The sequence below is a fragment of the Phoxinus phoxinus genome (genome assembly GCF_949152265.1).
Source record: "Phoxinus phoxinus genome assembly, chromosome: 5".
Lineage (NCBI taxonomy): Eukaryota > Metazoa > Chordata > Actinopteri > Cypriniformes > Leuciscidae > Phoxinus > Phoxinus phoxinus.
In genome coordinates, this window is record NC_136880.1 from 19,158,962 (window position 1) to 19,185,315 (window position 26,354).

General features: G+C 37.9%; 2 protein-coding genes and 1 long non-coding RNA gene across 4 annotated transcripts in view; 2 read left to right on the top strand and 1 right to left on the bottom strand.

The window, feature by feature from the left end:
* On the bottom strand, window positions 1-13,819 carry pcyt1aa (phosphate cytidylyltransferase 1A, choline a). Of its 2 annotated transcripts, none has more exons than XM_079614119.1 (9): window positions 13,794-13,819; window positions 5,182-5,296; window positions 4,999-5,098; window positions 3,549-3,665; window positions 3,287-3,438; window positions 3,056-3,134; window positions 2,247-2,389; window positions 1,695-1,883; window positions 1-412 (listed from the first exon to the last, which is right to left on the bottom strand). In XM_079614119.1, exons 2-9 carry the CDS (start codon window positions 5,287-5,289, stop codon window positions 176-178), a joined length of 1,125 nt encoding a protein of 374 aa, XP_079470245.1. In that variant the 5' UTR covers window positions 5,290-5,296; window positions 13,794-13,819; the 3' UTR covers window positions 1-175. The 2 variants fall into 2 exon arrangements, with proteins under 2 accessions (XP_079470245.1, XP_079470244.1); XM_079614118.1 differs by lacking the exon at window positions 13,794-13,819 and adding an exon at window positions 8,400-8,807.
* On the top strand, window positions 8,714-12,101 carry LOC306999446. Its single transcript, XR_013797856.1, has 6 exons — window positions 8,714-8,845; window positions 9,157-9,340; window positions 9,696-9,771; window positions 10,338-10,398; window positions 10,690-10,753; window positions 10,976-12,101. It is a non-coding gene; the product is annotated as an uncharacterized lncRNA (long non-coding RNA).
* dvl3a (dishevelled segment polarity protein 3a) overlaps window positions 13,796-26,354 on the top strand; it is a 20,210-nt gene continuing 7,651 nt past the window's right edge. Inside the window, exons 1-11 of the mRNA XM_079614117.1 lie at window positions 13,796-14,420; window positions 19,341-19,410; window positions 21,202-21,320; window positions 21,458-21,573; window positions 21,745-21,886; window positions 23,143-23,236; window positions 23,703-23,772; window positions 24,801-24,940; window positions 25,015-25,091; window positions 25,186-25,253; window positions 26,051-26,200. Of these exons, the coding sequence (XP_079470243.1) occupies window positions 14,260-14,420; window positions 19,341-19,410; window positions 21,202-21,320; window positions 21,458-21,573; window positions 21,745-21,886; window positions 23,143-23,236; window positions 23,703-23,772; window positions 24,801-24,940; window positions 25,015-25,091; window positions 25,186-25,253; window positions 26,051-26,200 (1,207 nt within the window). The 5' untranslated portion in view covers window positions 13,796-14,259. The remainder of the gene's footprint in view (window positions 14,421-19,340; window positions 19,411-21,201; window positions 21,321-21,457; window positions 21,574-21,744; window positions 21,887-23,142; window positions 23,237-23,702; window positions 23,773-24,800; window positions 24,941-25,014; window positions 25,092-25,185; window positions 25,254-26,050; window positions 26,201-26,354) is intronic.

Genomic DNA, 26,354 nt, shown 5'->3' on the forward strand with positions numbered 1-26,354 from the left:
CTCCACAAGTTTGAACTGACCCAACAGTCACTACGTTCTACACTTCGCTCCGTTTTAAACCTTCATTTCTGTTAATAATACCGTGTGCGAAACTGATGGATTGTATAAGGATTGCTTCGTTTCTGAGGTTCGATAGCCAGTCTTGGAAGACAGATGCGTGGTGTACTGTGGCAATCTAATCTTCGTCGTCCTCCTCGTCTTCGCTGATGGCCTGTTTGCGGGCGGCGTAGGTGTAGCCGGACAGGGCGCTGCTGTGATGCGAGGAGGGTGAGGAGGACGGGGAGGTCTTGTTGAAGAAGGGCAGACGGAAGGTTGGAGAAGGGGAACGCTCGCGTGTGGGACTGCTGCTGGGACTCTGCCTCGGACTGATGGCCTGAAGCATTCGACCTTTCCCTTCCTTCAGCATGTGCTTCTGTTAGAGAGGAAGACCAACACATAGCCAGTAAGAGACCTTGAGTTGAGTCATGGATATTTGGGATGAAACTGATCCCAACGGAGACCATGATGGCTTCTCCGTTCATCTATTCATGAGTTTAAACAGTCACTCTCAACCAGGGGACCGCAAGATGACTTAAAATATATAAAATAACATAAAACTGACCGGATAAAATAAGCTCAAACCGCTAAAGATCGTGAAATCATATTTTAATTAGTTCGTTTAACACAGCTGTTTTTAATCTAAGAACCAGGGTTTTCATAATCCAGGACAATCTGGATATACTGTATGGGGGAATTTTGAGTGTGAATTCTAGCTAGTAACATCAAATCAATGGTTGACTGTAACGAAAATTTACAAATTCATACGTAGTGTGAATTTACACTAGGTTGTGTACCAAATTTTGAGAGAAAGAGGGAGCCACAGGAAAATAAATCCTTTTAGGTCTGATCTACGGTGGCCGAGAGAGCTCAGCGCGCTGCAAATAGAAAAAACACCGGCAAATTAAGAAAACATCAGTTTGTTTGACAAAACAAAACAACTTTTGACAACAGTTGTTTGGTTGCGTTGTGAGTTTTGTTTTTTTCCTAAGATGTCTTATCAAACCTAAGTTAGATTATGAGTGGAGATTCAAGACTAGATATGTTTCCATCTAAAGTGGCATATTTAACTTACCGGTATGCACAAAATTGGAAATTGCATAAACCATTTGCAAATAAAGCAAGCAGCGTTTCTATTCCATGTGTTCAAGAGAACAAATCTGTCACTTTCTGGCACTAAATATCTGTAATAAAAATGGAAGTTGCTGCAATCGGAAGCCACTGTGGCTTCTTTTTGCCGAAAACTCAATAAACACTGTCATGTTATCTTATGTTTAGATGCTGTTGTTTGGGAACGCAATAATGGAAGACACTTCTGAAAGGTCCTTATACCAAACCATTCTGATGACAGACTATGGGTCATGCATTTCAGGATGACCAAACCAACATTTGAGATGCTGTGCAATGAAATCGCTAATATCTGCATAAGCTATTGGTGCTTGGACACCGATAATTGCCACTTGCAGCAATATTTAGAATTAAAAATACACTACCTAAAATGCTTCAAAGAATATTGCAGCATGAGCATAACAACATGCTGACAACTCAAAGTCGTGTCCCTCGTGTGCATTATGTCAGTAGTGGTATTTTGAGTGGCTTGCAGTCCGTGTAGAGCGTTCCAACTCAGAAACTCACTATATTTTTAAAGAGATACTCACCAACGCTCCCTCCGGTCCAAACATCTGCAGGAAGTTGCCGATGAACTCGCGGGACTTCTCTTCCCATTTCTGGATCAGGTCGATGCTTTTCTCCTCCACCTTCTGCACAAACTCTTTACTCTTCTCCTCCACGTCCTTCACTTTCTTCTTCACCTTGTCCACGCGCTCCTGAAGGTTGTACTTCTTTTCCTGAGTTGACGCACAATTCGAATTATGGAATAGAATCATTTACAATTTCTTAACTATTTGAATATATTGCCACTCCTAGTTTCTGTAAATAAAAAGTTGAGAGTTGAAAGAAAGGGCGCGAGTCAATGCTTCAAATGGATAGTTCACCCAAAAATTTGATTTCTGTCATAATTTATTCTTTCTTCTGCGAAACACAAAGATATAAGAAAATATATTTAAGAAGGCCGTGGTCCAAATAATATTGGACCCCATTGACTTCCATTGTATGGATAAAAAATTCAATTTAAAATTTCTGGCATCTAGTCCTGATCTTGAGATTAAGCTCAACCAGTAAACAAACACATATGACGAAGGAGCGCTCACATTGATGAAGCTGACGTTCAGCTCTTTCGCGGTGTAGCCGCGTTGTAGATTCCGTCTGACGTACACATCATAATCTCGAACGATGCGTGTGATGATGTCAGAGGTGGAAATGCCCTCTGTTCGTTGGGTTGGTGCAAACATTCCTGTGGAAGCCCAAGATAAAAAGAAACTGTTTTAAAGATAAAAATGCTATTGTATGTTGCTTTGGATAGAAGCTAAAAGGCCTTGTTAAGTTCTATAGTGGTTATAATTCATACTCTGACATTTTAGACACAGAGATTGATTTCTAAATCAAAACACATAAAGGTATGGTAGGATGTTCCAGCCATGGACTTTTTTTTTTTTTTTTTTTAAACATGATTGTGACTTTTTATATCGAATTTTCCCTCGCATTTCTGACTAAGAAGAATTACCAGATGTAAACGCACAATTGCGCCATTCTGACTTTTTTTTGCCCTCACAATTCAGACTTTTTTATCTTGTAAAAAATAAGATAACTTTATTTCTCGCAATTATGACTTTATTTCTCGCAATTATGACTTTTTCCCCCCTAGCAATTCAGAATTTTTTTCCCAGCAATTGCACATTTATATCTCTCAATTATGACTTTTTTTCTTCGCAATTATGACGTTTTACCTCAGCTCAACTTTTCCCCTCACAATTCAGACTTTTTTTTGCAACTGCGAGTTCATATCACGCAATTGTGAGGAAAAAAGTCAGAATTGCGAGAAGTCAAAATTACCTTTTTTATTTTTTATCCAGTGGCAGAAACAAGCTTCCATAGCAGTTTCTGAGACTGCTATAATTACCTGCTTCTTTGATATGCTTGTAAACATCATCACTGTCAGCTGAGCAATATGGGATATCGTCATGTGCCACGAAGTCAATCTGAGGTATCAAAAGACACAGTCTTTAATTAAAATAAGGGAACAAATAAATTTTACTTTCATCCTCCAACACAACACTACAGAACATATGGACGTATATAACATTGCTTTGAGTGTCATATTACACCACAGTTCAGTTCTCTCTCGTCTTACCCGATGCTTGGTGAGGAACTCGGGCGTGAGAGTCCACGGAGCGTTCCGGACCACCTCGTCCACATAGCGACAGTGACTAATCGCGTCATAGCGTTCATCCTCATTCATGACGGTGAAGCCCTTTAACTCGTGTGTGAGGTCATCACTACACACTGCAGAGAGGAAAGAGAGGCGCTAAATACAGCACTGACATTAAGACGGACTCTGTGCTAAATGAACAGAATGATAAACACTCCAAACACTGAATGCCAGGATAACTTACCGCCTACAATAAGGTGAGTGTTTGGAAAAAGGCATTTAGCCTGCATGAGAGCACGTGCATGTCCTGAGTGGAACATGTCGAAGATGCCATCAGCGTACACACGCACAGGCCTGTCGGCTAAAAACAAAAAGGAGAACATTAGCTTTCATGGTATCAAGGGAACTACTTAATTTAGACACACATGACCTCACATGCCAGTAGTCTAAAGGTTAAACGAGAAGAAGACTGTGCTTTAGAATTTTATGAAATGTTTTAAATACAATAGCATTCAAAAATGTGGAGAAGGATTTTAAAAAAACTAAATTAACACTTTTATTCAGCAAGGAAGAATGTATTAAATCGATTGAAAGTGACAGTAAATAAATGTATAATGTTACAAACGATTTCTATTTCAAATACATGCTTTTGAACTTTCTATTTATCAAAGAATCACAAAAAAAAAAAAAAAATCACAGTTTCCAAAAATATTAAACAGCACAACTGTTTTTACCATTGATAATAATAAGAAATGTTTCTTGAGCAGCAAATTATCATATTAGAATGATTTCTGAAGGATCATGTGACACTGAAGACTGGAGTAATGATGATGAAAATTCAGCTTTGCATCACAGGAATAAATTATATTTTAAAATATTTCCCAAAACAAAATATTTACATTTCATAATATTCGGGGGGGTTTTTTTATCATATAAAATAAATGCAAATCATGGGCACAAGAGACAAACTTTTGAACTGTGGTGTATTTTAAAGTATAGACATTTCTTCCAAAAAGTTGATTTTAAAATATCTTTTGGTATCCACATTTGGATTTCTTTCAGTGATCACATATTGGTATATATTAATATTGGCATCACATTGGTTGCAGGCCGATATTGGCATATTTATGTAAACTTTTTTTTTAAACCAGCATAGATTTGCAATAATAATAATTGGGTTGTTTGACCCAGTGTCAGAATGATGAAACATGAAACAATGATGCATACAAAAACCTGGATAACAAAACCCTACACTATTCTCCAGTAACATGTCCAGATCTGTATCCTACTGAATAATAATAGCTATGTCTGAAAGCAACATATGGAAGCAGAAAAGTGGGCCAAAAGGCCATTAGAGAGGTGAAGGAATGTCAATAACTTTTTAAAACGGGCACTTCATTACAGTTATGTCGTCTAAAGGTTGTAGTAGCAAATATTAAATCAGGGGTGCCAATAATATTGTCAATGTGGGTCTGTAAAATGTTTGTTTTTTTAGCTTTTCTGTTTTTGTTAAAGAAATGCAAGTGTTGATACCGAAAGATGCTTTAATTTCAATGTTAAAATGATGAAACACATTATGGCCAGTGAATCAGCCGAAATACAGTCATCCAGTCAATGAATGGAAGTAACACCTGACACGTGTACGTCTGAATGTGTGTGTGGGAGGAGTTCACTACAGAGGGCAGATATCTTACGTGGAGTGCCTCTGCGAGCTTCCTCCATGGTGACGCGCTGATATGGCTTTTCTTCCATTGACTCGAGCTGATCTGCATACGGAGCCGGGTATTTCAGGCCCTGAGGGGAGACAAGCACCACAGCCGTTGGTCTCAATACCATCTCTCATCTGTACACACGCTTTACACCGTTATCTCACTCACCACTGTGCATCGTTTTAACTTCAGGGGTTTCTCGCCCTCCTCTGCCTCTCCATTTGAACCTTCTCTCTTTCTCTTCCTGGACAACCGTGCTGAACCGTGGGCCTCCATTCAGGCTCTGTGAAACGTTATGGAGAAAACAACAGGAATGATGATCACAATTAAAAAGGCATTTAGTTGCATTCAATCTGGGAAGTTCCTTGTGACACAAGAAAAATACAGATACAGTATAACCCCAGCCCAGATGTTTGGAAAGAGTATTTCATAGCACAGAGCTGCAGGAAAGATTAAATATGTGTCAGGAAAGTTGGCTGTGGTGCAAACTATTTGGCCATGTTGAAGATAAGTGTCCAGATGTCTTTCTGATCTTCACAGGACAGGCTAAAGGGGTAAATCAAATTAAACCGGCCAAAATCATGTCCTAGTCCAATATTTTTAGATGAAATGAGAAATTACATACTGTATGAAGAAAATAAGGCCTATTTTAAAAGTAAATCATTTCCTGAGTGGATCTACCGCCACTCTTAGTAATGTACTACATAGAAAAACTTGAAGTATTTTTACATTATGACAGTTTTGCTCTGATCTTTTTGAATTTGTAATAGTTTTCAGCATTTACATTTTATTTAGACTTAAAATAAAATTACTGTGTACTGAAAGAATGTTTTTTGTCATAACTGAAACACATTGGCAATGAGATTCTTTTGTTGCAGTACTTTTCCCCTGTGAGTCAGACTTGTAACCCAAAGGTTGCGGGTTTGATTCTCAATACCGGCAGGAAAATGTAGGTGGGAATGAACAACTCTCTCTTCCACCCTCAATACCCACGACTGAGGTGCCCTTGAGCAAGGCCAATCGCTCCATGGGCTGCCCACTGCTCCGGGTGTGTGTGTGTGTGTGTGTGTGTGTGTGTGTGTGTGTGTGTGTTCACTACTCCTAATGTGTGTGCACCAACTTGGATTAGTGACTGGGCAGAGAGGACAAATTCCCGAATATGGGTTTGGGTTCCCATACTTGGCCTTCACGTCACGTCACATCACTCTAAATGTTAACAGTGCAACACTTCGCTATAAAATACATAGGGCGTCAGAATTTATATGCGTTCCAAATGCACGCTATTGGAAACCCAGACAAACCGAGTTTGTGTGGCTCAGCATTTACTGTGAACTGCTCTGAGACGCTGGAAGAAACACGTAACCTGTAAATCATCAAAGCGCACCCTCTGAAACCCCCATTTATTTATTTCATTGAATCACAGCCTTTGTAAATGGTTTTAATATATCACACACACACACGCAGCCTTCGGTCTAATAGGTAATAGGTCCGTAGAATGCACCACTTCTGGTATTTTACAAATTAATCGACACTTTTAAAGTCCCAGAGGATTTTTTTAAATGGAGTACTCGAATTTAATCGAGGAACCGTGACAGCACCACTTTGAAATATTTTATATTCTACCAATGATAAAAATGTGCTGGATGTTTTGTGAAGGAGGGCCATATTTAGGCAGCTTTTGAGCTGTCACTATGATCACTATGATTATAGTGGTTTTCAATTCGCCTAAAAGTGACTGTAAAATAGGTACGGAAATTGCATATTTTGAGATATACTTGCGATATGGTCACTGGGCTACATTGGCTACTTGGGCTAGTTTTGTTACGCAGACCTGACAATCCTGATCACCAGAGGGAAGTCTGTTGTTTAATCTGAGGATTTATGACATTTTTACAAGGTCCAAAAAAGAAGAAGAAATTTAACATATGCGTGGATTAATTGTTAACAATAAGGTAAATAAAATGCATGTAGAAACTTTGCCTTTGCACAGAAAGCCTTCTCTTTTAAAACCATTAAACCATGGAATCAACTTCCAGACAGTCTAAAGTTGTCTGTAGATCTCAATAATTTCTCTCGAAACTTAAAGAAATACATCCTCGATAACCAGCTGTGTCAGCATCAGCACACTTAAAGTATACAAATGTAATATTGAAGTAATTGTTTTTTTTATTTTATTATGTTGTACATATTTTAGGCTGTGATGTTTTTTTGGTTAGTTTTTCATTTAAACATCAAGTTTTAAATGATCATTGTTTAACTAATATTGCATGTATTTGTTAGTGCTACTGACAGTTAGTTGCAATGTAATGTTTTAATATTGTGTGCACCTGCCCGGGGACTGCAGATGGAAAATAGCATTAGCTAACTCTGGTACAAAACATCTTCTCGCAAGATTAATGTATTTTGTACATTGTCCCTGACAAATAAACGAATTAAATTAAATTAAATTAAACTAGTTAATTTTAATTTCATGCCAACTTCACATAATTACATCATGAATGGGGAAAAAACATAATATGTTTTTTATATTATTCAATATATTATATTAAAACATAAACTGAGAATAAAAAAGGGTCATCAGCAACTTGTTTGTAATGTCCAGAAAGAGCCCGTGGAAACCTTGGCTGAATCCTTCCTCATTCCAATCATTCCTTTATCTAAACACAGAGCCTTGAGTCTTATCTGGGTGAATGCATGAGTGAATGAAGCAAAAGAAGAGGAATGTGGCCCGGACACAACATTACATCCATTGTGGCACAATCATAACTGACAGACAGATCAACTATATATATGACACTGCTTAGAGATCTGGCACTGATAAACAAACTAAACTAAGGCAGGATCATATTTCAAAGCCCACACTTTCATTTAGGACGACAAGGAGATGACAGTCCCGTAGGCTATAATACATTACAGACACAATCCCTCTATTTCAGTCTCATCTGACCTGTACAATCCCAACTGCACAAGGATGTATACTATGTATTGAAGGTGTAACATTAGTAATCAGTTCAGAGACAAGGGCAACCGTAATAATCCTCCACATTCCTACCAAATAAAACGTAGCAAGTTTCTGGATTTCAAGTTTAGGAGCTCTGACATAAATATAACAAAATATGGGAGGTGGGTCTATGATACAGAGTGAATTAACAGTGGGAGTGTCTCTAAAAGTGACAGCAGTTTAACTATTTCAATAGAGAGCTAACTTAGATGTAATAGATATAACGTTAGATACAAATATATATATAAAATATAATAGATAAATACCATGCCTTGAGCTGGTGAGACGACACGACACGTATGTCAATCAGCTCGAAACACTAGCTGGTTCTTGTTGACTATCTTTAGGACACATATACAGACATGAAGACGCATTAGCTGCTTACCCTTGTGCTTTAATGCCGTTATGAGCTCAGATGGGGTTAAACGGGTGCTTGAAGGGTTAGGTTAATGTGTTTCCTCAGGTCGAAGTCTGTCAGGAGTCGGAAGTATCGGTTTAAATGTCTGTTTAGTGATCTCAGACCTTGCGATTTGACAGAAACCACAAAAGAGACTGAGATCAACTTTATTCAGCTCCAAGATGGCAGCAAAAATCATGATGATTTTAAAATAAAAGTCCCACCATCGTCACCGCAAGTTTGAAGATTTGCCATGCAGTGTTATTATTACAAATGCATGACGCGTTAATTTGGTTAAATAAATACTTTACTGGTAAAACTGCACATACTTTATATCATTTAACTTATTCTCTTCTTTGACCTAAAGCAGGGTTTGGACCTCCCACCCCTCAACTCTCAGAAAACCCAGTTCACCAAAGTACTAGATTTTCTTGGTAACTTTATATAATGCTTTTCCATTTTGACTTAAAGGAACATTTTTTTAATAATGTCATAATTTACTCCTCTTGTCGTTCCACTTGTATGACTCTTCACAACCAAAACATACATTTCTCAAAATGTATTATTTTATGCAGTGCGACATGTATATATATATATATATAAAATTTGTTAAACAGGGACCATTTGTTTGAGAGAGTCAACAATGTGTAGAGCTGTAATCTAGACAATTGTATTATTTTTAAGATGTCGAAAATAGTAATACGGATCTATGAGTAGGTGTGTCCAACTTTGAACTTTTGTGTAGGTTGTCAAAGGTCTGAGGAAACAAGTTTAAGTAATTTCACTCAGGCACTTTCATAGTCTCCTACACTGGGTCCTTCCTTCCGAAGGTCTTTTCTGGTTGAGTGTCCACGTGGAGATGATCAAGTGAAAACGTGTCATCATGCGCTCTCAAAGTGGCTGTTTCGTTGCAAGTTTGATGAATGTGGGTAAGTCGTAGATGTTATTTGTATACGGACAGGTTTTATAGTAAATGTTTACTTTAGTACGATTATGAAAAGCGAGGTTTTATTATGTGGAATAAGTTAGCCTGTTGATTGTTTGTCGCACAGTCGTTGTTCTTCAAATACTCCGTTTATTTTAGTTACTTCTCAGTTGAGATGTGGAAACAAATCTGTCTGTTACATTTAAAAAGGGTTTCTCGGTGGATCTTGACCAGTTGTAACCATTCAGTTAAAATATGTATCTCGTCATTGGAGTGTGATTCGTTTTGCCCTCGTTGTTTCATTGTGGTCGTTTATGCAATTTATATTTAATTGTTTGTTCTTTGTGTCTTTTTTTCAGCATTACGTTGAAACACGTGGGAAACGGTCACATGTTGACACCATGAGGGTCAGGAGCAACTGCTTTTGAACTCCAGGTGTGGATTTACATTTCATGTAAAGTGGTATTTTAGATTGCTCAATGCAAGTAGTTAAATTACAGCAGATTTTAAATATTTACTGTAAAAAAAAAAAAAATGTAAAGGGATAGTTCTCCCAAAAATGAAAATTCTGTCATTTACTCACCCTCAAGTTGTACCAAACCTGTATGAATTTCTTTCTTCTGCTGAACACAAAATATATTTTGAAGAAGGTTAATGGGCCCTATTGACTTAATTGTATGGAAGAAAAATAAACTCTTACAGGTTTAGAACAACATGAGGGTGAGTAAATGATGACATAATTTAAATATTTGGGTGAACTATCCCTTCAAGCTTGTATATGCTGTTTGAAGAGACGCGCCTTTGTGTTGCCCATTCATTTTCACATTCATGAATGTGGTGTCTACTAAGGCGCACAATAAATCTTGAAATAGCCAAATTTGTGAGGGGACACGTGTTCCTCTTGCTTGTGCTATGACAAGAACAATGTTCACAATGAGCTATATTCACGACCTGTTCTTCTGTGTTCATGCGCTGACAGTCATATTCTATTATTATTTCAGGTGAACAGCCAATGCGGTAAAAGGCTGCTACAGCAACATGAGCAGGGGTGCATGAAACCTGGTATGGAGCTATAAACTTTAAATATGTCTGAGTAAAGAGAAATCATGCCTTATAGTGTTACCTGTTCATTGCCGTTCAGATGAATGTGGTGTCAAATAGGGCAGACATTAACACACAAGATGGCTGCTGAAAGGCATTTACATCTATGCCTTTCGGAGTTTCATTTTGTGGACATTTACATTGATAATACACTGATCATGATTCATGTATAATTCATTGATCATGTATAATTCATAAGTCTCATAAATGCAAAGCGCAATGCTAATCATTTCAATCCTGTCTATTATAAAGGGTCTACATTCTCCTTTCTAGTGGAGGTAAATTACCCAGCATTCAAGGACTAGTGGTGTGTGAGGTGAGTTTAACTGTCTAAAATTACAAGCTTGATTTGTTCCATATTTTGCCATTTTATGTTTCTGCTTTGTAATGAGTTGCGTTGTAAAAGGCACTGTGCAAATTTGATTTCTTTAAGAGTTGACTGCTGTTCTGTAGAACTAAACCTGTGAATGTTACACTTTTTTATGTTTCTGTGGTTTAATTTTCTCTGATTCTAATATTTATTTTGGTTCTCTTCCAGATGCTTTATTCTGCATATGTGTATCTGCACTATATTGCCACAATTATTGGGACACCCTCCATATAATTCACTTCAGGTGTTCCACTCACTTCCATGGCCACAGTTGTATAAAATCAAGCACCTAGGCACGTTGACTGCCTCTACAAACATCTGTGAAAGAATGGGTCGCTCTCAGGAGCTCAGTGAATTCAAGCGTGGTACCTTGATGAGTTGCCACCTGTGCAATAAGTCCATTTGTGAAATTTCCTCACTACTAAATATTCCGCAGTCAATTGTTAGTGGTATTATAACAAAGTGGAAGCAATTAGGAACAACAAACTCGGGCCTAGTCCACACACTGGTATTTTTATAAACCATTTTTCCTCAGTTTTCGTCCACGCAAAAACACGCTATGAAGCGCTGTCAACCAACAGGTGGCGATATAACCCTAACCGTAAAGCCATGTTGGCCAATCAGAAGTCTGGGAAAAAGTTAGGTTTCAGTGACCAGGTTCTGCGTTTGCGTGTGGACGAACGGAAATTTAACATACCTGTGTTTGTGTGGACAAAGCCTCAGCAATGACGTGAAGTGGTAGGCCACGTAAGATCAGAGCGGGGTTAGCGCATGCTTCAACACTGATGTGTTTTGACTTATACACAGTAAATTACTGTTATGTTCGCGGGTCAATTTGACTCATTTTAATGTTTTACTGTACAGACCCAAAATAATACAATTTCTTGGGGTTATTCGTTACTTTGTTTTTTTTACTACCCTATGAAGCTAAAAAAAATAACATTTTCCCACTTACCGGTATTTCAATACAGAAAAATATTTTGTCGGCTACAGATGGTAAAAATGAGCCATTTCAATCTATCTGAAATGCTATTCAACCTGTTGTTTTTCTTGACATTTTGTCTTCCTCATTTATGAACATGCTGACAACTTAGCAAAAGTAAACAATTTCATTATACAGTAATATTCAATTGGTCAGTTATGATATTTTGAGCATAAATGTTAAAAATAAAGAATGCGCTGTTTTTTCATATTTTGTCAAAAAAGTGTTTAAAAACATGTTCATGATATAAATTTAGATATAAGTTGTAATGTTTGATAATTGTTGATATTAAAAGTTTCATGTTTGTACCTGATTCTTTGTTTTTCGTTGTGTGGTTTTTGGAAAATTGTGTTGAATCCAATTAGGGTCAATATGACCTGCACCGTACAGGCTGTACACAGAAATCAAACATGCATGAGGGTTAAACCTACAGATTACAAATGGTATGGCATTAAAGTTCATGTGCATGTAAAGGCAGACGCACCAACACTTTTGGGATTAACCTGCTTACAATTTTCTTGTTTGTATGTGGGTGTTGAGGTATTTTAATATTTTGTGGTACACTGAAAAGCAAATAGCCCAAGCCTTTCTCTTTTTAATTAGCAATTTCCACATGTTAGTTCTTAGTCGAAAAAGCATGTGTTGTAAGTTGTGTCTCTTTTTTATCAATGTTGTCCTCTAGGGCAGAGAAAGTAGTACAAATAAATCATGTCTGCAGAGTCATAGAAATGACTTTTCAAAAAGGGGAGCCTTATTTGGGATTATCTGTGTTATTTAACACCAGAATGATTTACATTTGGAATAAAACCACTTGATTTGTGTGCCCCAAGAATGTAGACTATAGACTCTGATTTACTAACATAGGTATCCATAAATCAGTCAGGAAAATGTATAATTCAGAATATTTAAACAACTGTCATAAAAAATGGCCCCTTAGAGACAGTTAAATCCCGGGATCATTATTCCAAATTCTAACTATTAAGGTTTCAGAGAATTATTAAATATTTCCCCTTTTTAATCGATATTAGCCACTGACAGCGTTAAACCCAAAGTATCTGACACACTTTACCACACTGCTACTATTTTGGTGAAAATTATTAATTTTTTAATTCATGACTCATATTTAGCAATACAATTTCATGTTGTATGCATTGGCAATTCAACAACATGTACGGAATTAAGTTTACACCTGTCTAAATTAGTTTAATCTTGCTACATTTTAATTTACACCACGGCATAATTGGTGTGGGAGTTTTGGGAGTTGATATGAACATGTCTTGTGACTAATGACAGTATTATATGATCCAGCTAAGACTAAACCACAGCAATTATAAATCAGGTCAAGTGCTTGTATTTTCTCAAATTTGATCTAACCTACTTTAATGTGAACGCAGGTATAGTTTTATCAAGAGATAAAGCTTTTTATCTACAGATATGGTAGATTTTACAGATGTAAAAAGAAAAGTATTTTTATTAGAGAGAACAGAGAGAATTAAGACAAAATTATAGCTTTTATCTCCACATATCTTCCTATAATTTTTACATTTCACTAAAGCTTTGATGGATATGTAGAATATAAATGTCTTTAAGTCCAGTAAAGGATTTTATAAACGTTTTCTCTTAAGAAAACCAAAATGTTTCACTACAATGAAATTATAACCCGCTGCTGAGTCTGTGGTATAGTGGATATTTTAAAGGAAAACTGAATCATACGCAGCAAAAAAAATAAGACTTAAGAGTGAGAAAATGCATTCATAATTATAATTTGCATAATGTTCCCATTTTATTTATTTCATATGCGCTTCTTCAATCACACTTACCTCGATCTTGACATGACACAGTTTACCCCTAACTGAACACAAGACATGTTGTGCCACTGGGCCACTCTTTTAAGTCAAGTTTTTATTGCTGTATGTGATTCCAGTTAATATTAGATATCCATAATTAGGGGTCTTCTCATTTCTACTTGCCAATAGGCTAACTTAGAAAAGCGGCTCAACTTACCCCCACTCTCCAAATGGCATCTGTTTAGAATGACCCCACGTAGCCGTTTTCACACCTACCACCCCTCTCCGCTAGAGGGAGCGCGTTTCCCCGGGCAGTCGGCGTCAATGAAAGCAATACAAAACCCTCTGTAAGGAGAGCACAGGGAAGCTCTCCGAGTAGCCTCGGCATTCCTGACCAAAATAAGCTTCTTTATCACACATTTCACGGATTATTCTCTGTTCTCAACGGGCGGGATAGAGTGAAATAAGAGTATGGATCAGTAATCGCCCTTTAAACCGGTCAGCTCATGGAATATTTGCGCTGATATCGAAGATTCCTGGGAACTCCGGAGGAGAAAGAACGGGATTAGCAACAAAAAAAAGTCAACTGGCGGGTGTAAGCGAGCAGAAGCCCATTCTGGAGGGGCATCAGGGGAACCCCCTGCGCTGGATGACCGCCGATTACTTCTCCCCAGCGGTCTGCAATGGGGGAGACTAAAGTTATCTACCATCTCGACGACCAGGAAACTCCATACCTGGTCAAACTGCCCATCCCTGCCGAAAGGGTCACTCTTTTGGACCTGAAAAATGCTCTCAAGAAACCAAACTACAAGTTTTTCTTTAAATCTATGGACGATGACTTTGGGTGAGCCTAACGTTACCGTACATTAGTTTTCTTAGCACTTGTGCATGTTTTCTCGGGGGTTTACGTTACATACAATTCCAGCTCCTCACACGCTTTCTCTCCTCTTGTTTGGATCAGGGATCGACTGCCATGATCCAGGCTGATATAATATATCCCGCATTAGTTGCGCTGGACGCGCTTGTGTGTGAAATGAGTCAAATGCTCAGTGTGTGTGTGTGTGTGTGCGCGCGCGGAGTTCAGCAGGGGTGAATGTTGGGTCCTGTTCAATTGTCGACGGCATCCATTTTAAGATTGGATTACTCTCAAATATGGCTTTTGGCCTGACGGCACGATCTTGGGTGTAGTTATAGTTATGTGAATGGTTGGAGAGCACAGTCAGTCAGAGTATCACAGGAGGGAGTTGTTCAGGATCCGTCCTCCTTAAATGTTCTCCAGCGTCAGTCTAAATTGCCATGACTACACAAAAAGCACTCGTGGTTTTGGGGTTTCTTTACGCTTATTGTGCTCAGATCCGGTTCCGAAAGTATTTTCCTTTTCCCCACAAAGCACCTTCGTGTCAGAACACTCGAGAGCGAGTATCGCCGAAACTAACCCGTTTAACTAACACTTCGAGGAATTTTCCACCCCGATTCAAGAGAGAAGTACAGTAGAATCTATTTAAATGTGCAGTGCGCATGCGCGGTTCAACGACCATATGCACCCCAAAGGGTTTTATTTTTTACCAAAACATTCGAGGTGTGTTTTATATGGAATTTTTGATGTCCTTAACGGGTGGTCGTTGGTAATATGGTCTTGGTAGTTAGCCACACTTTTCTCAACGTTTTCATCACTTAAAGGCCTTTGAAGTTGCTGTGAACTCTTTGACTTATTTGGGCCTTAATTAACATTGTCACCAAAAACCTGGCCATGTTCATATTTGGATCTGTAGACTTGGTGCCAGAATGGTAAAATATAAGTGATGTGCAGGCCTGAAAAGTCCTGAAAATTTGTTAGGGGTATATATTTTTCAAGCTTTGCTTTACTATTAAATATATACCGGTAATTAGTTCGAAAATTCTCTTTGTGAGTGCTTGTATAGAGTAAAACTTGCTTGCAAGGCAGTGTGTCTTATTGGACATTTTCTTTATATCTCAGCATTATTACAATATATTGCTTAACAGATCACTTTTACGTACGTTGAAATGATTGAAAATGTCATGAAACTTTGCTTCATTATTATTATACCCTGTGTCCAGATTTAAAGGGATAGTTCATCCAAAAATGTATTTTCTGTCATCATTTACTCACCCTCATGTTGTTCCAAACCTGTATTAGTTTCTTTCTTATGTTGAACACAAAAGAAGATATTTTAAAGAATGTTGGTAATCAACCAGTTGACGGCAACCATTGACTTCCATAGCAGGGAAAAAAACACTATGGAAGTCAATGGGGTCCATCAACTGGTTACTGATATTCTTTAAAATATCTTCTTTTGTGTTCAGCAGAAGAAAGAAACTCGTACAGGTTTGGAACAACATGAGGGTGAGTAAATGATGAGCGAATTTCCATTTTTGGCCGAACTATCCCTTTAAAAGTGCATGAGTTCTGTCTGTTAAGCGGTGTATAAAGTGTTGCCTGTATCTTTAAACTAGCTTGTGAATCAGTCACATTTGTATAGCTGGCTAGTGTTCTTGTCCTGTCTGTCTGTTTCATTAGCCGAAAGAATGTTGACTTGGAACAACTGCTGGCTCGCTGTGGAATGCCCTGATCGCTTCAGCACTGGCAGCTTTACAGCCTTTTCCAGTGAAATATGTCGTAGTTTGATCGTCCCGTTCCCCTCCCTTTAACTCCCCTTCAACAAAGTTCATTAAAAGCTTAAAGATGTTCGTCGTTGAAGGGCAGGCTCAGATTTCTGCCAAATGGAAGCGAATAGCTCAATTGAATCTGTCTCTATTGATGTTTTACATGTCTGTCAATGCAACAAAGAGGCTTTTTACACATTTGTAAATGCTATTATTGGATTGAGTGTTTGTGAATGAATGAAAGATTTGTTTCTGTATGCACATCAATACAGTTTTTGTTACAAAGGGGTAGTATAGAATTTATAAATGGTTTGGATTTATGCATCTGTATTCTGTAAGCGTATAATTCAACACCTCGGACAATCATTTTGGTTTGTCAGGGCTGAACGATTTTGGAAAATAATCTAATTGCGATTATTTTTACCAATATTGCGATTGCGATTTAATATGCGATTATTTTTTAAGCTCTTTATCTTTTATATTATTCAACAAACACAAGCAATAAATCATTGTAAAATATGGATGGGAATCTTTTTTTATTTATTAATTAATCTTATTAATAAAACTTTTAATATTTATTTAATGACATATGTAATTATAAGTAGGCTACTTTTAAAAATAATTACACATTACAAAAACTAAATTAATACAATTACATGTTAAGAATTTTAAATAGGCTATATAAGCGAATAGCTTCAAAACATAAAAGCTATCAATAACAAAGAGGGGAAAAAACATTACAAGCAATAAACAAAGAGTGCTTTCAGTATTTTAAGAGTAGTCTGAATGTTTTCCACTCGAGCTGTGATTAAGTGATGTTTCTTTCTCAGTTTAGATACGATAAGCTGCTTCACACTAATGCACAGATCTCTTTTGAAATATAAGATGTGGTTTGTCCTGTCTGTTTAATACAGACATAACTGACTGTTTAATTAATTTCGCGTCATGAACGCATTTTGAGATGCAAGTAGCCTACATTTGACCACGTAGACAGAGTCGCTCACAGCCGCATGAGAGCGCTCTTCATGAAAGCGGCCGTGAGTATTTGAAATTGAAAGCAGCTTCTGTCGATGGTTTTCATATTTTTATTTTTAATATATAAGCCAACTGCATTCCAAAAGACATATGATGCCTTTATAGAGCATTTGTAAGGAAAATACCGGCGGGCGGGACCGCGCACTACTAGAGTAACATCAAGCGCGCGTATTTCACAGCGAGTGCCATATGATCTTCTAGTGTCTAGTCAGTGCAATGAAGCCCGCGAATGTCCAATTCGCTTAAACTTTTCCGAACTGTATGAAAGACTATTTTTCGGAAGGTTCGAGTGTGTGTGTGTGTGTGTGTGTGTGTGACAGAGGAATTAGAAGCCAGCAGAATATTGTGTATAAAGCACACGCAGCGTCATCACGCATCTGTGTTTAAAACTAAGCTCAGACTCGATTCTGAAATTATCTGAATCCATACAGAATCGTTGAAGAGAATCTATAACACAAAATCACATAACAAACTGTTCTTTCCTGTAGCCTATGGCAGGCCTATATGCGTAGCGTGCCAAGTTGATGCTTCATCTGCAGTGCAGACTGCTTTACTATCGCGTGTCACGTGACCAGAAACTGCGATTACAAAATCGCGTTTCATCATATCGCGATATTATCGCAAATGCAATTAATCGTTAAGCCCTAGTCCCATGGTTTGTAGAAGATGGCTCACTTTTGGGAAGTTTGTCTGGTGCTGTGACAAACCGTACTCTCTAATGCAATTATCAGTATTAGTGACTATACAACACTAGCATTGCTAAGTTTGCTTTACTAACTTATCCTTCACTTATCCATGATCCTTCATAAATCATTATAATATGATGATTTGATGTTCAAGAAACATCCGTGTTGAAAACAGTTGTGCTGCTTTTTGTGTGTGTGTGGAAACAAAGTTTTTCAGGATTCTTTGATAATAGAAAGTTAGTTTAATAGAACAGAATTGATTTGTAATAGAAATCTTTTGTGTCGATGTAAAAGCCGTTCTGTTAACTTGATAAATGCAATGCTTCCTTGCTGAATACATTTTTTTTTCTAAATTTTCTATAAACAAAACTTAGTGACTCCAAAGTTTTGAACAATAGTGTTTATAATATTAATTAGTCTACATGGAAATGTCTATATGGTGCTTTTGAATATGTAAAAGTTGGGGGTAAAGTTAGGAACTTGGGACAGTTATATACTTTCCTTAATAGAGTCCTACAAATTCAGTCTTGAAGTTGACAAAAAAAATGTCCATGGACAATAACTAGCCTACTCAAATGCAAAAACAAAAACCTTTGACCTGTTTCCACAATTGGACTTTGGATTTTTATCCATTTATTTTTTCAGGCCAGTGCTGTATTTCTCAATAGCATCGTGAGCTAAGTTGATTCTTGAGACCAGTGGTGGCAATGGTTGTACGATCTACAAGGCTTTTGGGAAACACAGCCCTGGAAAAGTAATGAAAAAGTTGAGGAAATTACTTCAGTGATTATAAATGTATCTGTTTATGCTCTAGATGTTGGCTCAAAATCTCAGACTTTTTTGTTTTACACAAATAAGTGTGATGCAAATACGTGTAGCCTAATTGTTTAAATATTTTCATTTCAAGCATTGCTGGGCGAACTGATTCTAGATTGTAATTGATTTGATTTGAAGTGTCATATTACAATCTTGTTGGTTGTGATTATAATGTGAGCTTGCATTTGTTTTACATGCGAGCATTCGAACAAACAGGGTTTTTTCTTCATACAAGCTTGCGAACGCAACACTTGAGTGGTAAATTTCATAGAATATCTGAAATAACTTTGATTTCATGAGTTTTGAGTCGTATCTGGTGGAGTCTCCCTCAGCTCTTCCATTTGTTCTTCAGTCCTTTGTGTGTTTTGTGAGCACGCGTGTGCGATGCTTATCTGATTAATGCGCTTCTGATCCAACCCGTCCTTTCTTTCATCTAATGGCATTGTCTCATTTACGTATTGTAATTTATTCCCAGACACTCTGGGGATCTCTAAAGCTGATCTTCCTTTATTTTACACTTCTCACACACAGACTGTGGGTGGAAAATAAGACCTGTCTGTTCTCTGATTGTGTTTCTCTGTTTCTTGTGTTTTTTTCTGCAGGGTGGTCAAGGAGGAAATCACTGACGACAATGCAAAGCTTCCCTGTTACAATGGCCGTGTGATTTGCTGGGTGAGAACAGACACACACACACATCCCGTCCAGCCCTGCATCTTAATTCCCTGGTGCTCCGTGCATAATAGATCAGACTTTTAATTCAGCCCATGCCCGGTTCTCTTGAGTGCTGACACTGCTGTATTTGTATTTTTCAAAGAGGCTGCCAGTCATTCCTGCTTAAGGTTCACTTCGGTGTGATGCAGCTAATCAAAGACGTTGGTATGCTGCATAGGCTTTGTTTTACGAGCTTCACATTTATATTTAAGTGAACATTCGCTGGTCTTCGGCCCGCTTTTGTTACAATGTCGGTAGTTTATGTGAATGAAGAATGTTTACTCATTCAAATTCAAGTTTATTTGTCATCGAAAGTCCGCCAGATGATGTGTTTTTGTATCCCCGCACACGGACAGTCGGATCGACAGAGGGTTATTAACAGAACATTTGTTGTAAGAGAAGGTTTATAATTGAAATTGTATCGTACTTCGGCTACTCTTTAAACTGGGTTATGGTAAAAATGGAAGACTATGGCAACAGCTTTCTTACCTGTATCCGAATGGCCGTTCTTTCAGTTTTTCCCCCACCGTTTGGCCTAAAACACCGTGTTTCGTTGTCATTCAGTTTGGAATGTGACGGAAAACATGAAAAAATCTCAGTGTTTGTAGTCAACAGTGTCTACAACGCGCTGGATCCTTCACTAGAAACAGAAAATAGCTCACTCCTGCTAAATGTTTACTCTTTGAATTCTTGATGTTGACTAAGAAAGTTTAGGTGTATTTCCTACTAAAGAAAGAGTCTGTATTTGACACTGGTCAAGCGTATCCATAGCAGACTGGTGGGAGAGGCCTTGGATGGCAACATGCCCACCTGTCATTAAATTTAAACTTTTTGTTGGAAATGGCATTAGTGTTGTCAAAAGTACCGACTTCGGTACCAAGAAATGTAAAATATTTGACGCTTTGAGCGCTGTTGAGCAGAATCGTAAACACCTCGGAATGGCCGGCCATTGTAACACGCTCATCAAATATGTCTGTGATTGGCTACAATGATCAGTGCTTCAAAAACATGTTGTAAATATACATCAATAACACTCTTCAGCGAGCGATTACACAGATACACACGGTAGCGTTTGAAAGCAGATGTCTTTCAGCGGATCGATCCACTAGCGCTGATAGACGCCTGCTTTTGCTTTCAAACGCTCCTGCTTTCAAAACACTTTCAAACACTTCCGTGTGCTCTCAAACGCTCCCGTGCGTTGATCATTGTAGCCAATCACAGACATATCCGATGAGCTCGTGAACACAATGGCCAATCAGAGGTGTTTATGATTCCGCTCAACAGCGCTCAAACCGTCACATTTTTAAAACCGACTTGGTACCGAAGTCGGTACTTTTGACAACACTAAATGGCACAAAACAATTCAAAACCATATGAGATCAATATGAATACAAAGAACACACTAAGATCTTGGCACATGTGTCTTAAACTAGATTTTTAAAAAGCTTTTTCTTTCCTTTCCCACTTTACATTCAATTCAATTTGCTGTTCTTATTGCTCTTTTTTTTTTTTTTTAAGTTGCTTGTCCAGCCATAGAAAAAGTCCTCTTGGGATCTGGAACCATATTATAAGCCATATATAAAGTTTAGGGTATTATAATATGTTTTTATATTTAGAGATCTCTTAGGAGTATTGAACTGAAGCAATTCTTATAAGCAGAAACCATTTTTAACCATGTCTTGGTTCATAACCACTTCAGGTTACAGCGTGACCTGCTCTTGACAATATTTGTTCTTTTGTGTATTTTAATAGCTGGTGTCCTCAGACGGCTCACACTCAGATGGATGTTCAGTGGCAGAGAGTCAGTCCGAGCGGCCGCCATCTCACGAGAGAAGCCAAGGCATTGGAGATTCCAGACCCCCGTCCTTCCAGTACGTTTTTTCCCCCCCTACCGTTGTGTTGTAAAAATGATCAGATCATATAACAAGTTGGCAGTAAAACTCAAAATAAGGAACATGTTCTCACAGTCTTTTTGTTTCTGTAATCTTTAACCTTCTTTCCCACACAGTCCAAAGGCTGCAGGCAGCCGGCATGGTGTGGACGATGAGACGGAGACGGATTCAGTGGTGTCACACCGGAGGGAGAGGGACAGATCGCGCAGGAAACACTCGCATGAGCACTCTGGTATGCATCACCTCACCACCCTCACTTCTCACTGCATGTCTTGTGCTTTGTGAGACCTGCCATGGTTTGTATCAGGAGAAGGTTCACATTTAATAGTAATAGCTATTCCTATTTAAGCATTTAAAGACAGATCCACACTTGAGTCAGTGATTATTAATGTTGTCTCTGTAGGAGGAAGGCAGAATGGCTACTCTCGGGGAGGCAGAGGCATGGATCTGGGAGGTTATGACGTCTGTGACAGCCGTTCTTCCCTCATGAGCAGTGAACTGGAATCAAGCAGCTGTTTTGACTCGGATGACGGCTCCACCAGCCGGTGGGTCTCGCAACATTTGTTCGTTCCCAAACCAATGCGCTCAATATTATTACGATCGCGGCGAGCCCCAATGGTTTGTCAGAGCTCTGACTTGAGCAATTTGACAAGCATGTGTGGGCAATCATAAATATAATTTGTGGAGATTTGGGAAATTGTTTAAAGTAAATGTAGATTAATGGTGTCGATAGGGTTGGGAATCGAAAACTGGTTATTTCTCAGAACCAGCTGAAGAAGTTGTTTTGTGAATGCATGTACTTTTAATAATAGTAATAAAATGTAGAGAAGCAAAAAATATCTTTAGTGTTTGTTTTAGTGTTTGGCATTAGTGTAATACTTTTGTGTAGTATAAATGTATTGGTTGCTCCCTGAAAAGTACTAAAAGAGCTATCAATCAGAAAGAATCAGAGCTGTTAGAGGGATAGTTTATTAAAAAAAGTAAATTCAGTCATCTTTTACCCACCCTCATATCACTTCAAACCTGTAACACTTTCATTCATCCTCGATATTTTCAGTGAAATATTGAGAGATTTCTGTCCCTTCATTGCAAGTCCATTCCACAAAAACGAATAATCAAATAACATCAAATATGATAAACTGCTACTAAATTGTACTTACTGGACGTTCAAGAACAAACCTAGGTGATTCTTGTGGAAGCTTAAACATGCTTGCACAGCGTAATTTTATTTTTTATAGTTTTTGCTAATTAAATTAAAGCAGAAATAAAATAAAACTTTACATAAAACTTAAAAATATTCATAAATCTAAAATAACACTAGCTTGCTTGACGGGTCAGATCAGTTCTTGCCCATCAATTATCATATTTAAGCTTCCATTTACCATATTTGATTGATGTGCGTTGATAAATGTTTAAATATGAATAAAAGCCTAAATGAAATCTGATTATCATATAAAGCAACCGTGTTTCTTCAAAAGACTTGGGATTAAACTGCTCAATTCATATCGACTACTTTTACAATCGCTTTATGGATTTTTGGAAGTTTCAAATATTTGGTGGACTTTCAATGGAATCAGAAATCTCAGGTTTCATTAAAAATGTCTTCATTTGTCTTTCGAAGATGAACGAATGTCTAGGAACAACAAGAGGGTGAATAAATGACAGAAATTACATTTTTGGGTAAACTAACCCTTTATAGTCTTTACAGTTCCTTAGTATCCTCTTCAAATCTGTTTCACATTACTATTGACTTGAAACAGAATGAAATGCTCATGTAAACCCGGTGACACTTGTTTCTCAGTTTTAGCAGTGTTACGGAGCAAAGTGGCTCGTCCAAGCTGTTGAGACGACATCGCCGGCGGAGGCGCAGACCCAAAGCCCAGCAAATGGACAGGGTGAGACAGTGGATAGAGCTCTTAACTCTTTCCCCGCCATTGACGGAAATTTCCGGAAATCCATGTGTTTTCACTGAGATACAGGAGGAGGCGCTATCACTCATCTTATGAAAGAGTAGATAATCTGCGGATCAAAACACAGGCGAAGAAGCAGAAACAAGTGATAAAAGCATTGCTAATGGACATGTAAAATAACGCAGTCATCAAAATTGTTAATAAATCAAAACTGTTACTGAATGAAATGTCGACCCAGGACATGTTGAATGTTCAGACAATCATACAACAAAATATTCTAGGGGCCATGAATGTTTTGTGAGAAAGTTGATAAAAAAAAATGAAAGTGAAAAATTCTGGCGCTGGCAAAATGTAAAAAAAAAAAACACTGGCGGGGAAAGAGTTAAGTGTCAAATAATATGTATATAAAACATTATATATTAAAAATGACTTGGTCTCTCTCTCTCCACAGTCGTCTTCTTTCAGTAGCATCACTGACTCCACCATGTCGCTGAATATCATCACTGTCACTTTAAATATGGGTGAGTTTGCATTATATGGTTTTGTTCTTTTTTTAATTAAACTCAGAATGTATTCACAATACAACAGCCTTGAGTGCCTTAAAAATATTAAAGGGATAGTTCACCCAAAAATGAAAATTACCCCATGATTTACTCACCCTGAAGCCATCCTAGGTGTATATGACGTTCTTTTTTCAGACGAATACAATCAGTTATATAAAAAATGTCCTGGCTCTTCCAAGATTTATAATGGCAGTGAATGGCCGTTTCTGTTGTGTTCATAAAGTTAATAAAAGTGCATCTATCCATCATAAAAATGCTCCACACAGCTCCTGTGGGTTAATAAAGGCCTTCTGAAGCTAAGCGTTTGTGAGTTTGTGTAAGAAAAATATTCATGTTTAACATGTTAACAAGTAAAATAACTAACTTTCTGGCCAAACAAACATACCGATTCCACTTAAGTGTAAAGCGCAAGTAATGTGACGCACTGCTGATATTTACGCTACGCCATGACGCACTACGCTACTTCTGACATCATAAGTTGCGCTTTATACGCAAGTAGGCTGTGTTTGGCCGGAAGCTAGAATTTTACTTCGTAACGTGTTAAACATGAATATTTTTCTTACACAAACTCATCACTTTGCTTCAGAAGGCCTTTATTAACCCACAGGAGCCGTGTGGAGCACTTTTATGATGGATAGATGCACTTTTATGATGGATAGATACACTTTTATGTACTTCAAAACAGAAACGGCCATTCACTGCCATTATAAAGCTTGGAAGGGTCAGGACATTTTTTTATATAACTCTGATTGTATTCGTCTGAAAGAAGAATGTCATATACACCTAGGATGACTTCAGGGTGAGTAAATCATGAGCTAATTTTCAGTTTTGGGTGAACTATCCCTTAAAGGGCATTTCTTTTCTTTATTCTATTAAGCAAATTAATTTTCCTGCCCAAAGACATATAAACTAATTAATATTATAGATGTGCAAGATTAGTAAAGTCAACTAGTTGCCTGAAACCTCTCTCGCTTGACCTCATTTAGAGAAGTATAACTTCCTGGGCATCAGTATCGTTGGTCAGAGCAACGAGCGAGGCGACGGAGGCATCTACATCGGCTCGATAATGAAGGGCGGAGCGGTGGCGGCCGATGGGCGGATCGAGCCTGGTGACATGCTTCTGCAGGTGAGGTTTGGATGAAGACCTGTTCAGGTTAGGAATCTGGTTGTATCAGTTCATATTACCATTTCCTCTCACAGGTGAACGACATCAACTTTGAGAACATGTGCAACGATGATGCCGTACGAGTGCTGAGGGAGATCGTGCATAAGCCCGGGTGAGTCATATTACAAAACATTCTCATTTATGTTTAGCTGATCAACAAAAGTGTGTTAACAACTGCACTTTTTTTTCTTTTCTTTTTTTTGCAGGCCCGTGTCGCTTACTGTGGCAAAATGCTGGGACCCAAACCCTAACAGTTGCTTTGCTTTGCCGAGGAGTGAGTGTTCAATTTGTCCCTCTCACACACTCATTTACACATAAATGCACCATAATATAGAAATAAATTAATAATTTTATTCAGCAAGGACGCATTAAATTGATAAAAAGTGGCAAATTAATTTATAATGTTACAAAAGATTTCTATTTCAAATAAATGCTGTTCTTTTGAACTTTCTATTCATCAAAGAATCCTGAAAAAAAAAAACACAGTTTCCACAAAAAATTGTGAGTAGCACAACATATCACAACATTGATAATGATAATAATAAATGTTTCTTGAGCCGCAAATCATCATGTTGGAATGATTTCTAAAGGATCATGTGACACTGAAGACTGGAGTAATGATGATGAAAATTCAGCTTTGCATCACAGGAATGAATTACATTTTAAAATATAGACAAGAACTGTTTCAAATGTAATAATATTTCACAGGTAATAGTTTTAACTGCATTTTTGATAAAAAGAAATGCAGTTTTGGTGAGCTCCCAACAAAAATCATACAGAGTCACAAACTTTTGATTGGTAGTGTATACATCATCTAAAATATGTGATGTTTTTTTCATTCAGTGATTAGCTCTCAAATTAATAGATTTGAGAGCTGCATTGGAGGGCAAGATTTTAAGACTCGATGTCCAACTTTTTTTTAAAAAACTATTGGTTTTAACAATAAGGTTTGAATAGTTCTCTGTCATTGTTCATCTTGTATTCTTAAGGAGGTTTGTAAAACTTGTGGTGAAAACGCAAACTCACTTGTTTTGTATAGCTTTGTTGAGTACTTGTTGCCTTCTGTCCCAGGTGAACCCATCCGGCCCATTGACCCTGCAGCCTGGGTGTCCCATACGGCAGCCATGACGGGTGTCTATCCGGCCTACGGCATAAGTCCTTCCATGAGCACAGTCACCTCCACCAGCTCCTCCATCTCCAGCTCCATCCCAGAGACTGAGAGTAAGACGTCTGCTGTTCACTCTCCTCCAGATGTTAATGCACACTAATCTTTAAAAGTTTAGTTCCCCAAAAAAATTCTGTCATTAATTACTTACCCTCATGTCTTTCCAAACCCGCAAGATGTTCGTTCATCTTCTCAACACAAATGAATGTA